We start from the raw sequence: 13,547 nt of genomic DNA, 5'->3' as shown, positions 1-13,547 counted from the left end.
TAGAAGAATGCATCGCAATGCAATAAGTTAAAACATTACTGTTCCATTCCCTGGAGAACACATCTCACTTTTTGTGTGTAGAATTTCTATCAATCCCTATTGTAATGGTTAGTATGAAGAGCATTTGAATGCTCCCTTCAAATTCTCATCTGAACAGTTACTATTCCAAAGCACATTTGGACTTAATTTTCACATACATATAGACACAGTCATGGCTGTGTGGTAAGAAGTTTGCTTCTCAACCACATGGTTCCAGGTTCAGTCCCACTGTTTGGCACCTTATTTTCTACTGTAGCCTTGGGCTGACCAAAGCATTGTGAGTGGATTTGGTAGATGGAAACTGAAAGAAGACAATCATATATATATCCATGTGTGTGTGTCTTTGTGTCTCTCCCACCACTGCTTGAAAACTGGTGTTCGTGTGATTACATCTCCATAACTTAGCAGTTTGGCAAAAGAGACTGAAAGAATAAGTACCAGCATTTACAAAAAAATGTACTGGGGTTAATTCATTTGTCTAAAATTCTTCAATGTGGTGCCCCAACATGGCCACAGTCTAATGACCGAAACAAGTGAAAGATAAAGATATTTTTTCAAAACTTAGGCAGCATAAAATATGAAAGTTAAATTTGATATATAATAGCATGCTTAGTCTTGATATTAAAGAATTTTAAGTAAAAAATGTTATGAAGTAATATAATTCCATTCTTACTTCATGGTTGATTGATTAGTAATATGAGAAATTATTCCATATCAGAGAGCTTGTGTAGGCTATAGGTAGAACTCCAGCAAATAAACCATATTAAATCTATAGAGATAGAAAAATGAATGCAAAACAATAAGACAATTATTAGAGATATAACTTTTCCTGAGTCCTTATTAAGAAGATCTCCTTTGGTCATGAACAAACATGGGATTGCACCTAGAAAGTTCCCCTCTGAGGCACAAGTCCACACAAGGTTGTTTATGGAAGACCAACAGTCACCCATGCATTCCAGCCTCCCTTCCCCATGCCACCGATGTTATCCAAGGGAAAGGCAAAAGCTGATACAGCTTGGCACCACACTCCAACAGCTGAGTGAACTTGAGCAATGTGAAATAAAGTGTCTTGCTCAAGAACACAACACAGAGCCCGGTCCGGGAATCAAACTCACTACCTCATGATTGTGAGCCCAATGCTCAAACCACTGAGCCATGCATCTTCACTCTGTGTTACATTTAATATAAACATGGTAATTTAGGTAAGAGACATGCTTACTCATTAAATTTGAAATTTAGTAATGTTAAATGTATTTTTATGATAGTAACTGGTTCATTTATGAGGGATTCACTACATGATCGCTCTATCTCCTAAAAATAGTAGCCAAATTTTGCTTAAACTGCACTATGCTATTTTTCTTAAAAGTAAAAGAAAGGAATATATTGGATAAAACAGTCTTCTATACATTATCTGAAAATCTGGGATTATCATGGCCAGAATACTTTGATGATAGATTTGCTTCATCAGCTGACAAAAGTTCAAACTAAAAAACAACAGAAATTTCATTCTTCAACTGCTTATCCATGTTGTAACATTGAAAATAGAATAATAGGTCATTCATTCAATTACCATTCTCCTTTATTAATTACTTTGTTATGTCAGCTTTAAGTTAATGACTTTTGTTTTATCTTGTACAAGTGTGATAAACAGAATCATTATGAGCTTATTTGTGGTCACTCAATCTACTAGAAATAGTAATCAAATCTTCCTCATATTCTGTTTTACAAACAGAAAGGATTACTGTGATAATGAAACAATGGATTTAGTTCTTACCGCTAAAATTAATTTCCCTTGCATTTTCTCTCTTTTGCTATATTGAATTAAAAGAGAGAATATGTTCATTCGGATAAGCTGTAGAAATCGTTGTGCACGCACACACACAAACACTGAAATTCTCCAGACATTTAGCTGTTATTTTTAGCATATCGAGTTTCATGGTGAGGGCTTCACATGTTGTGATCCTTTTGCTGTTTCACTATAAATCTACGCATGTGGAAACGGACAAAACAGTCGTTCATTTTCACTTTTAGACAGTGGGGTGGGGTGAATCAATTTTGGAGTTTTTCATAAAAAATTTGAAATTAATTTTTTTTTTTTACTCCCATATACGAAAACATAAGAATCCAGTGAAAAAAAAAAATCAGAAAGGTTGGTTTTGGTGGGGGTAACTGTGTGCCAGTCTGCCTATATATATATTCTTTCAGTTTCTATCTTCCAAATCCACTCACAAGGTTTTGCCCAAGGTGCTAATCAGTAGGACTGAACCTGGAACCATGAGGTTGGGAAGCAAGCTTCTTAGTACACAGCCACTCCTACACCTATTAAATATTTTTTTCATCTTGAATTTATATCTAAGCAAGAATATACTGCAAATGAATTTTATATTTGGCGATGGTTAATATTTATGTATATTCAGAATGGATTTCTTGGTTGTTGATCTTCACTCTATAAATATTTGTTTCAATTTTGGCTGAGGGTGTAAATTGATTACATCGACACCAGTGTTCAACTGGTACTGATTTTATCAACCCCGAAAGGATGAAAGGCAAAGTCAACTTTGGCAGAATTTGAACTGGGAATGTAAAGACAGACAAAATTCCTCTGAGCATTTTTTGTAGCATGCTAATGATTCTGCCAGCTTGGCACCTTCTTTATTCTTTAAATTTTGATTTACATCATCATTTCACATAAAAGAAATATATTTTTATAAAACTTCTTTTTCTCTTTAAATAATTCTGTATTTACCTTTCTGTGCTAGATCTGCAGATTTTAAAATTTAGAGGAATTTTTGTAGCATAAGTTGTTTATTGTAGTAAAAGTATGAAGTTGTGTGTTTGTTTACCATGAGAATAAAATATAGCTAATATTTATACAGAGAAGGAAGGAATCTGCCTAAAATGTTAAATATTTTCTCTCTTTATCGCAATGTAACCTACTTTCCTTATTTACTTTTATTATATTGACTCTTGCCAAAGCAGACTTTTTTTATACAGTTACGTACTCTTCCAAACAAGAAACTGCTGTTTCAACATACACTGCCTCCTTTCTTAGTAGCTTGGAGACTGTAGAGTATTGAGCCACCGCTTTAGACACAGTAATCCCTGTTGCAGGTTTTTGGTACAAGAAACATGAATTATTGATTAGGATAGAAGAAAAAAGATATTTAACCTTTTCAATAACAAGCCACATTGGGCAACCTCTTCTATAATACAAAACTCTTTTTTTCAAGTGTTTCTGTTTAAATTAAGACCTTTCATAAAATTGTAACTTTATGCATTACAAAACTGTCCTTTTTCAAGTGTTCCTGTTTAAATTAGAACATTTCATAAAATTATAATTTTATGCAAGAATCCTATGTTAGCTTCTGGTCACTAACTTAATAATGTCAAGTTTATTTTACTAAATTACTGCAATTTTTTTAATTTTCAAAATTAACTGAAGCACATAGACTGTGTTTCATTGGGTTGCTAAAGGTTGAATTTATAGAAGAAACATAACTCTGTCACTTTTTAAAGATGTTTTACAGTTTTAAACTGTTGTATTATTTGGTTTCATCAATATTTGATGGCATTTTGAGCCAGTTTGTCTTTGTTTAATAAGCTTTAATTAACCATGATGTGACCTATTATGTTTTGGTAAGCTTCCCATATAAAATTTATCACCTTCCCTACCATATTCTAGGTTCAGTCCCACTGCATGGCACCTTGGGCACGTGTCATCAACTATAGCTTCAGGCCAACCAAGGCCTTGTGAGTGGATTTGGTTGACAGAAACTGAAAGAAGCCAATCATATGTGTGTGTGTTACCACTGTTTGACATCTGGTGTTGGTGTGTTTGCGTCCTCTGTAATCTAGCAGTTCAGCAAAAGAGTCACATTACTTTATGGTGAAGTGGACTTAGACAGTCACTATGTAGAACTTGATAAAACAAATGCCAGTCTGAAATATGTACTGGAGTTGATATAATCAACTAAAACCTTTGAAAGCAGTGACCCAACATTGCAGCTCTTTAATAACAACACAGTGAACATATATATATATATATATATATATATATATATATATATATATATATATATTTGTATTCATTTAATGTCCATATTTTTTTCCTGCTAGCAGGAGTTAAACAGGTTATTTAAGGCAGGATTTTACAGCAAGATTATTTTCCTATCTCCAACACTTGTCTATTTCTCAAGTAAAAGATTTTTTATTCCAACATGCACACACCACACACACACACATTCAAGCCTGTATTTGTTATGGTTTATGTGTGTAAAATACAATATGCTCTATTTATCATTGCATGGAAATACATGGAGTCTATTTCTTTATTGCCCACAAGGGGCTAAACATAGAGGGGACAAACAAGGGCAGACAAAGGGATTAAGTCGATTACATCAACCCCAATGCATAACAGGTACTTAATTTATCGACCCTGAAAGGATGAAAGGCAAAGTCGACCTCAGCGGAATTTGAACTCAGAACGTAACGGCAGACGAAATACTGCTAAGCATTTCGCCCAGCAGGGTAATGTTTCTGCCAGCTCACCGCCTTCATGGAGTCTATTGTTTAAAGGAATATATACACAGCACACATACACATCATTAAATTCACACTTACATACAAGTCTCTGACTGGACACAAATGCATCTCTTTTACTTCCCTTGGTAATTACTGGTATCTATGCAGTAACCTCTATGAAAACCTTGTATAAATTACTACTACTTCCACTACCACCACCATCACCTCCACACATATACACATACACATAAATTCTCATAATTTTATTGTAAATTTGTTTGATATAATGAATTTCTTTTCATTCATTATTGTTGCTTTTGATTTTCAGTTTCTTCTGAGAAAAGTGCTATTGCAGAGCCACCTAAAGCTGGAACCTTGCAGTATTCAAATGCTGCAGTCCTTAGGAAGGATGCACTTTCTAATTCTGGACTGATTAACAAGACTGTGTTAAGCCCTCCAATGTTATCTGCTGCACCTCTTCAACCAGTGAGTAAGTTCTGTCTTAGTACAGTAGCTGGAGTGAAAATCCAAGAAAGGGATCAACCTAATGGAAATGATGGATCATCACTTGGTAAGAATTACATATTTTCATTAAAAAATTTTGTATTGGAATTCTAGAACTACAAGCATTTGGATACCTTATTACTATGTGTCTGTTTCTTTGATTGATAACATCAACACATTGTAATGTGTCCATAGCTGAGAGGTTTAACTGTCAATGATTCAATTTGTTTTCTCATAGATAGGTACCAAAGACTAACACAGCTCTCTCTCTCTCTCTCTCTCTCTCTCTCTCTCTCTCTCGTAATGTGTTCATATCTGATAGGTTTGACTGTCAATGACTCTGTTTAGTCATAGATAAGTACAAAAGAGAGTACTACAGCGAGATCTCTCTCATAAGCAATTGAAGCATTGTAATATTGTCAAATGTTTAATTCATTTTCAGTTCTTAGGGGGACTTCTGTAGATATAACATAGAGAGGGGCAACTCCTGGAAACAGATAGAAATACACTGATAGTTTATTGTTCTGTTGTTTTAACGCTCTCTCACTTTACTGAATTTTAAACTTCATTCTTAATGGGTTAATAAAATATATATTCGTGTTACTGATTATCAGCAGTTGGGTAAAAACTGCTGAACTGGTGGAATGATTTGATCTGGCAGTCAGGTACATTGCAGCTTTTCTCTCAAATAGAACAAGTCAATGCAAGAGCTTCTTTACTGAAGCAATGAGGTATCTATGTCAGTGTGTTAATGAAGGTATTTGCCCCTTTTATTTTCTGTGGATGTGAGGCAGATGGTCTCATAGCTTTCCTAATAAATAAGGATGATGTTAATCCTGTTAATGTTCAATTGTTTAGCTATTATAATAGACAATTTGGACAATGGGGATGCTCTACATCGTAGATTTCTTCAATTATTTGACAAGGGAGATATAGCAATAGTGTTAAGAAGAGAAATAGAAGTTACTTTAAATGAGTTTTGTTTACAGATTGTAACTTGGGGAGAAAGGCAATTGCAGTAGCAGTAAGAGAGCAAGAGAGAGAAAGGCTGAACAAGCTTGAAAAGTAGCAGATTAGTGTTTGAATATTATTACTAAGAAAAGGCTTGCAGTCAGTACAAGATGTGGGAGTTAGTGGGGCATTGATATTCTTGACCCCATGCTGGTGGCACGTAAAAAGCACTACCCGAATGTGATCGATGCCAAGCCTGGCTCCTGTGACAGTGGCATGTAAAACGCACCCACTACACTCTTGGAGTGGTTGGTGTTAGGAAGGGCATCCAGCTGTAGAAACATTTCCAAATCAGACTGGAGCCTGGTGCAGCTGCTGGTTCTCCAGACCTCAGTCAAACCGTCCAACCCATCCCAGCATGGAAAATGAACGTTAAACGATGATGATGAAATCCTTATTTGTTACTTTCAGGAAAATCTCAATTTTTTGATTATGAGAAGTTTTTTGAGCAGCAAATTGAGAAGAAGAAACAAAACCACTCCTATCGAGTTTTTAAAAAGGTCTTAAGAAAAGGAGAAGATTTTCCATTTGCTGAAGAACATCATGATCTGAAGCAGAAGAAGGATATCACAGTATGGTGTAGTAATGATTATGTTGGAATGAGCTGGCACCCTGTTGTAAAGAAAGCAGTTCGGTCAGTATACGTTGAATATTAACTTTCTAAATGTTGGTTAAATTAATTTTCTTTCTTTTTTTTTTTTCCTTTTTAATTATTTGACAGCTTAGTAGTCTACATCAATATATTGACATTACACAAAAACGAAACAAAAACATTAAATTACTAACAGTGTCACACATTGAAGTTGCTTTAAAAATATCAATTATTCTATCTTAGAATTAAGTGAGTGGAACTGTGGTGGGGGTGCATGTGCACTGCAGTGGCAGCTGGCTGGCTTGATAAAAAGTTGATCTACTGTACAACAGGTTAGGTTAAAACTTTATCCTATTAGTGGTGTTGTGCTTTATTTTTGACCAAGGTACCTAACTTTCAAATGACTTTATCCATGTCACTATCAGTTAGTGCCATAGGCAGCTACATGAAGAAAAAGTCTGGAATTTAACACATATACATATTAATGTGTGTATGTGATTCTTAGAAGCTAACTACCACTGATAGGTTTTTCATAGTATTTATACCATTTTATTTACGTCCTGGATTAGATTGATCTAGAAATGTAGAAGAAACCTTTTTTTATGCTAATAAAATGTGGTTTGCTTGAAGCATTGTATATGATATGTGACACTGAAAGAGTTAGAAGGCCAAACAATGCAAAACGGACTGTTATTGTTGGTCTTTTATGTGTCCAGTATTTCGGGACCTAAAAGTCCCTTCATCAGGGTTTAAGGTTTATGTTATTTTTTTATCACCTAGATTCTGTTTTTGACCCTACCTATTTCTTCATGAAAACTTGACATGTACCTGTGCCTTTGCTTGGTGGACTGAATTTTGTAGATCATTATATTTTGACCAAAGACATAATATATTATTTGTGGTTGAGTTTGGAACATGTGATCAGCTTCTCCACTCAATCCTTACCAATTTATCTTATTAAGGTATATGAAAAAATTGTTTATGAAATGCAATAAATATTTTTTTTTATATTTAATCTAATTCAATTACTTCATTGTACCCATGACTGCTTCAGCAAGCTGTTATTCGATATCATAAACATATTGGGAGTTGAACCCAGCAATATAGAGTAATAAAACACCTGTTTACAGATAAGAGCTATACCTCTTGATGAGATTTATCAAAAGCTAGCTGGATTAAGCTAGCAAGAATTATGACACATCACAACACAGCTCAGCAAAGAGAAATGAGATATAAATTTCCAATCTTTTGGTTAGTATTTCAACATTCCTAATGAGTCACCCGTCTGCAGTTGTTGCTCAGCGTAGAAGTCAGTATGTGTTTCACTACACAGCAATCATTATTAACTTTGTTGATAGCACAACTTTATCTTAAACCCTGTATATAACCAGTCAGAAAGTTACCAACAATTTCACATCTACTGTTGGCAATATTGGTGACTCTTCAGACATGCTGGCCAGAAGTTGTATACTTTCAGCCTGCATGTCTAAAAAATCATCAATATTACCAAGTGCAAAAGTCGCTAACTTTCTGACCAGCTATATGCAATGGTCAGGAATATATTGCTCATCAATATAAATGTGTGCGTGTGTGAGATTTTGTGTTTGTTTCCCACCACCATCACTTTTGATTAACAACCAGTGTTGGTTTCTTTCCCCTTGTTACTTAGAGATTTGGCAAAAAAAAACAGTAGAATAAGTACTGGGGTTGATTTGTTCAACCAAAGCCTGTCATAGCTACACTCCATTGACTGAAAAAAATAAAAGATAAAATGTGTGTGCACATATATGTAATGTTACTACTTACTAACTACTGTCAAAGGTGCTCTGATGATTTCATTTTGTATCTAATTTTGTATCTTTCAGAGAAGCTTTGGAAAAACATGGTGCTGGAGCAGGTGGTACTCGTAATATCTCTGGTAATTCTCCATTGCATGAGTTACTAGAGAAAGAGATTGCTTCTCTCCATAATAAAGAAGCTGCCTTACTGTTTACATCCTGTTATGTAGCAAATGACTCAACACTTTGTACCTTAGGCAAGCATTTACCAGGTAAGTTTGTGACACCTTTTTTTTTGTATACTTTACTGTAATTTCTTGTATAGTAAATAAATTAGAGGTAGTCAATGTAGATTGAAAATTAAACCTTTTCTGAATATTCATACTCAGTTTTCATAACCTTAAACAGATGAGATACATCTATCTATAGGGAGGGTACTGGTCTATCACAAGTAACTTTTCTTATGCAACACATTTAATTCAGTACTGAAAGCCAGCAAAATAGTAAACTCCATTGGACTACTGCCAACACTTGTGAATTATACCATCCTGTGGTACTCATTTAGGACACTGTTGATTTAGATGTGATCTTAATGTATTTGCCATGGACACAACACAGTACTGGTGACACAATCTCAAAGTGTTATGCCATTGGTTAGTTTTCTAGTTTCCTATTGACTTGGCTAACTTTTTATAGAAACTCAAATGAATAAAACACAATATCCAAAGATATGGTTTTTGAGGTTGTGTATACTTTCTAAATTAATGTTGAAATTGTAAAATTATCATCATCATGACCATCACAAATTTCATATGACCATCTTTGCATCTTATCCTGTAAGCAAGTATCTAACAATCAAAATTATGTGTTCCTGCAAAGAAACTGCTGTTCTTATTCAAATAGCGATAGATCTCACTATCTCTATATTCTAGAAGTTTGGGATAAATTGCAGCATATATTGCCTGTCATGCAGGGTATGTTTCAGGTGCAGGTGATGTTGATGTTAGACCAAACTCTGTACTTTTTCCACTCAATCAATGTCTTAAAAATTATTCTTGGAAAAGTTTTATGTTTATTTGATGCCAAGAAATGAGTAAATGCCTTTGTATTATAAAAAATTTCAAAAATGCAAGTGGCAGTTTTAATTAGAAATTACTTCACTTGCATTTGACAAAGGCAGGTGCAATATTTACACGTTATTTTAGTTATCAATAGTTGCGATAATATATATTAGGTATGGTCAAGGTGCAAGCATGGCTGTGTGCTAAGGTTTGCTTCCTCATCACATAGTCCTGGGTTGAGTCCCACTGCATGGCACCTTAGGCAAGTGACATCTACTATAGCTCCAGACCAACCAAATTCTTGTTGGTGGATTTGATAGACAGAAGCTGAAAGAAGCCTGTCGTGTGTGTGCTTATATCTTCTTGTCTTGACATTGCATGAGAGATGTAAATAGTTATCTTTGTCATACAAGAAGTATCATTCATTTTCATTATTCTGCCGGAACATGCCCGGCTATGGAAAAATATATTACTTTGCTTGGAATCAGGTGAGGATTGGTGACTGGAAATGATATCTAGCCATAAAAATTCTGCCTTAATAAACACCATCTAACCCATGCAAACATGAAAGAATGGATGTTAAGATGATGGTAATGTTTATATATATATATATATATATATATATATATATATATACACACGCATGCACACACACACACACATATAAACACAAAGTTACTTTTAGCTGTTGGTAGTTGTAGGTATGGTGTTTGTGATTGATTTTTGAGTGATAATAATGCAGGTGATATATATATATATATATATATATATATATATATATATATATATAGTTGAAATTTGCAGAAAAACAAAAGTCGAAGACAGGTGTATAAAAAACAAGTAGGTGTATTAGTTTGATGCTCGGGAAGGTGAGAAAGTCTTTTATGTTTCGAGCCTATGCTCTTCAACAGAAAGGAACACGAGGAAATAAACAGAGAGAGAATAAAAAAAAACTTGTGGATTTAGCGGTCAATCAATATATTTCACTTATTGATAGATGTGAGATATTTAAAAATTGTTTTAAATATCGAGAAGAAACCTCAGAAGGTGAGGAATCTGATTGTTGGTCTGCATCAGCAAGACATATTCAGAGAAAACATATGGTAAAGAAATTATCAAAATTGCTATTAAGTCATGTCAGAAAGAGGAATCAATGTTTCAAGCAAAGCTCATTATCAAGATTGAAACGACAAAATCGTGGGAATTTAAGTGTAGTAGTTAAAAATTCAAATCAATTATTGATAGATACATACAATTATCAGTTAGTTCAGCTATTAGTCAATGTCAGCATGCTACTTATAATTTATTTTAGCTATAGGTATGATAATGCAGGTGGGATATTTACAAATTACCCCAGTTATTGACCCATGTGAATATGTAGTTGTGGTATTTACAAATGAGTTTAGCTACCAATAAATAATTGGCTACTAACTATCATTATGTTAACAATATCAAATAGACTCTAAGATGTTGATTTCATGCTTCAATGAGGACATGCTGGTTTGTGTTTAGCTATTGATATTTGACTTTATTGGCTACTATATGTCTGAACAATGTGAGTTGTGCTTCAAGTTCAGGTATAAAAATCTCTAATTTGTACACTCTTTTCCACAACAAAATAAAAAATAATAATAACCCATGTCACTATATAATATTAATTGGTGAAAATCAATTACCTCGGCCCAGAAGCTTGCAATGACATTCAGAATTACAGAATTGTCTAACCTTTATTGGAATGAAAAAACAAAATAAATGGAGGAATTTTGCTGAAATTTGAGTGTGTTATGTTTCTTATTTGCTTAATACAATTGAACCTAGAGCTTAACAACTATTTTAGGAACTTCTGTGAATCCTGGAGACACTATTTTTAGCATCATAAGTAGTTAAATAGCCAATAAATATCAGATGGAAGCTTGAAAGATAAGATTGTATATGCATATTCAAAGCAAAGGTATGAAATAAAAATTATATTTATTGCTAGAAAAGGAAAAGTCTTCTACTAAAAGCTTATGAGTTCTTAAGGCAGTGTAGCTAATGAAACATTGCTGGAGAGAAGACATTGAACAGTTACAACTTAGATATTTCTAATATATGCTTGATATTAAATTGATAATGATAATCATGGTGTGTGTGTACACAAGTGAAGGCACATGGCCCAATGGTTAGGATATTCAGCTCCCAATCATAAGATAAGGAGTTCAATTTCTGACTATAGATATATTCACATGATGTTCAACCCATGCTAATATGGAAAACATGTGGCTGTGTGGTAAGAAGCTTGTTCTGGGTTCACTCTCACTGCATGGCATCTTGGGCAAGTGCCTTTTACATCATGTGAATGGATTTGGTAAACAGAAACTGAAAGAATCCCTTGTGTGTGTGTTTGTCCCTTACCACCGTTTGACAACCAGTGTTGGTTTATATCTCTGTAACTTAGCAGTTCTGTAAAACAGACTGATAGAATAAGTACCAGGTTTAAAAGAAAATAGGTACTGGGGTCGATTCATTCAGTTACAAATTCTTCAAAGCAGTGCCCCAACATGGCTGTAATCTAATGACTGAAACAAGTAAAAGATGAAAGATAAAGTTGTTTTACTCAGCTAAATGTACCTTGTGTCTAAGCATGCTCTTGTGCTTGAGCTTGTCTCATTTCCCATAGTGATGAGCAGATGAAAAACACACTTTCTCAGGTAGATTTGGAGTTAGATGACAAAGCTCCTGTCATGTAGTAGATCTTTTATTCCCCACAGAGAAATAGTTTTGATAGAATTCAAGCTTCACAGTATAAACAAGCCAACTTCTTGAGGAGCAAACACCCAAATATTCAGATTTAGCACACCTATGTTAATTGATACTGGATATACAGTGAAATTGTTATTTAATGCTATCAATTTGTAATGTCTGCATGAATAGACAACTTAGTCAATTAACAAAAGATTTTTTTTCTATATGTATTCTCTAAATTTTGGTTTAAAATCAGTTTTATGTGTTTGACTAGTGAAAGCCTCAATTATCTACAAATCTTTTTAATGTTATCCTAATGATTTTGACTGGCAATTAGTCCACACTAAGTTTACAAATATAAAGTTGACTGGCTAGGATATATTTAAGTATGAATGGGTTAAATTTGCCTGATCTTACAAACCTTAGATATTTTGGCTACAGTCATGGTCTGGTAAATAACCTATACAAAAGAAGTTTTGATTTAATTGAGTATAGATATGCAGGAGAGATTGAGCATGTTTATGTAACCCATTGTATAAAATTCTAAAGCCAATTCTTACATGAAAACTTCATGGTGGTATAAGTAGCAACAAGGAGAGAAGTAAAAAAATTTTTTTAATCTTTTATCATTTGAATAAACTGTTAAATAAATCTATGGAACAGCATATCTCTTTGTGTGTGGTGCATATATATATATATATATATATATATATATATATTTACATATGTGTGTAGGTGTGGCATGAAGTGTGTCTCTAATGTGAATATGCATTATGTAATATATATATATTATCTATCTGTGTGTATGTGTATATAAATATGTTTGTGTGTGTACATCTTTGGTATGTATATATATATACACACACACACACACACACACACACACATATATAAAAAAGGTAAAGACCCCCTTTGTTCATGAATAACCATGGGATTGCACCTAGAAAGTTCTCAGAGGCACAAGTCTGGGCAAGGTTGCCACTGGGCACAAGTCTGGCAAGGGAAAGGTAAAGGCCAATACAGATTGGCATCAGTGACATCGCCACTCATTTCTACAGCTGAGTGAACTGGAGCAATATGAAATAAAGTGTCTTGCTCAAGAATACAACACACAGCCTGGTCTGGGAATCAAACTCACTACTTCATGATTGTGAGCCCTATACTATAACTCATGAGCCATGTGCCTTTGCTATATATATACACACACACACACACACATATTTTTATATATATATATATATGTGTGTGTGTGTGTGTGTGTGTGTATATATGTGTGTGTGTATGTATATATATATATAACATTCAGTATATATATAT

General features: G+C 34.0%; 1 protein-coding gene across 5 annotated transcripts in view; it reads left to right on the top strand.

The window, feature by feature from the left end:
- The window catches only part of LOC106877209 (uncharacterized), a 112,265-nt gene that overhangs the window by 88,679 nt on the left and 10,039 nt on the right, over positions 1 to 13,547 (top strand). For all 5 annotated transcript variants that reach the window (XM_089353863.1, XM_014926060.3, XM_014926061.3 and 2 more), the window contains 3 exons: positions 4,889 to 5,131; positions 6,487 to 6,709; positions 8,533 to 8,717. In XM_089353863.1, coding sequence (XP_089209989.1) covers positions 4,889 to 5,131; positions 6,487 to 6,709; positions 8,533 to 8,717 — 651 coding nt within the window. The remainder of the gene's footprint in view (positions 1 to 4,888; positions 5,132 to 6,486; positions 6,710 to 8,532; positions 8,718 to 13,547) is intronic.

Source organism: Octopus bimaculoides, chromosome 6, assembly GCF_046866305.1.
Source record: "Octopus bimaculoides isolate indiv1 chromosome 6, ASM4686630v1, whole genome shotgun sequence".
Lineage (NCBI taxonomy): Eukaryota > Metazoa > Mollusca > Cephalopoda > Octopoda > Octopodidae > Octopus > Octopus bimaculoides.
The sequence above is the reverse complement of the archived record's forward strand: the minus strand, read 5'-3'. Positions and strand labels throughout refer to the sequence as shown.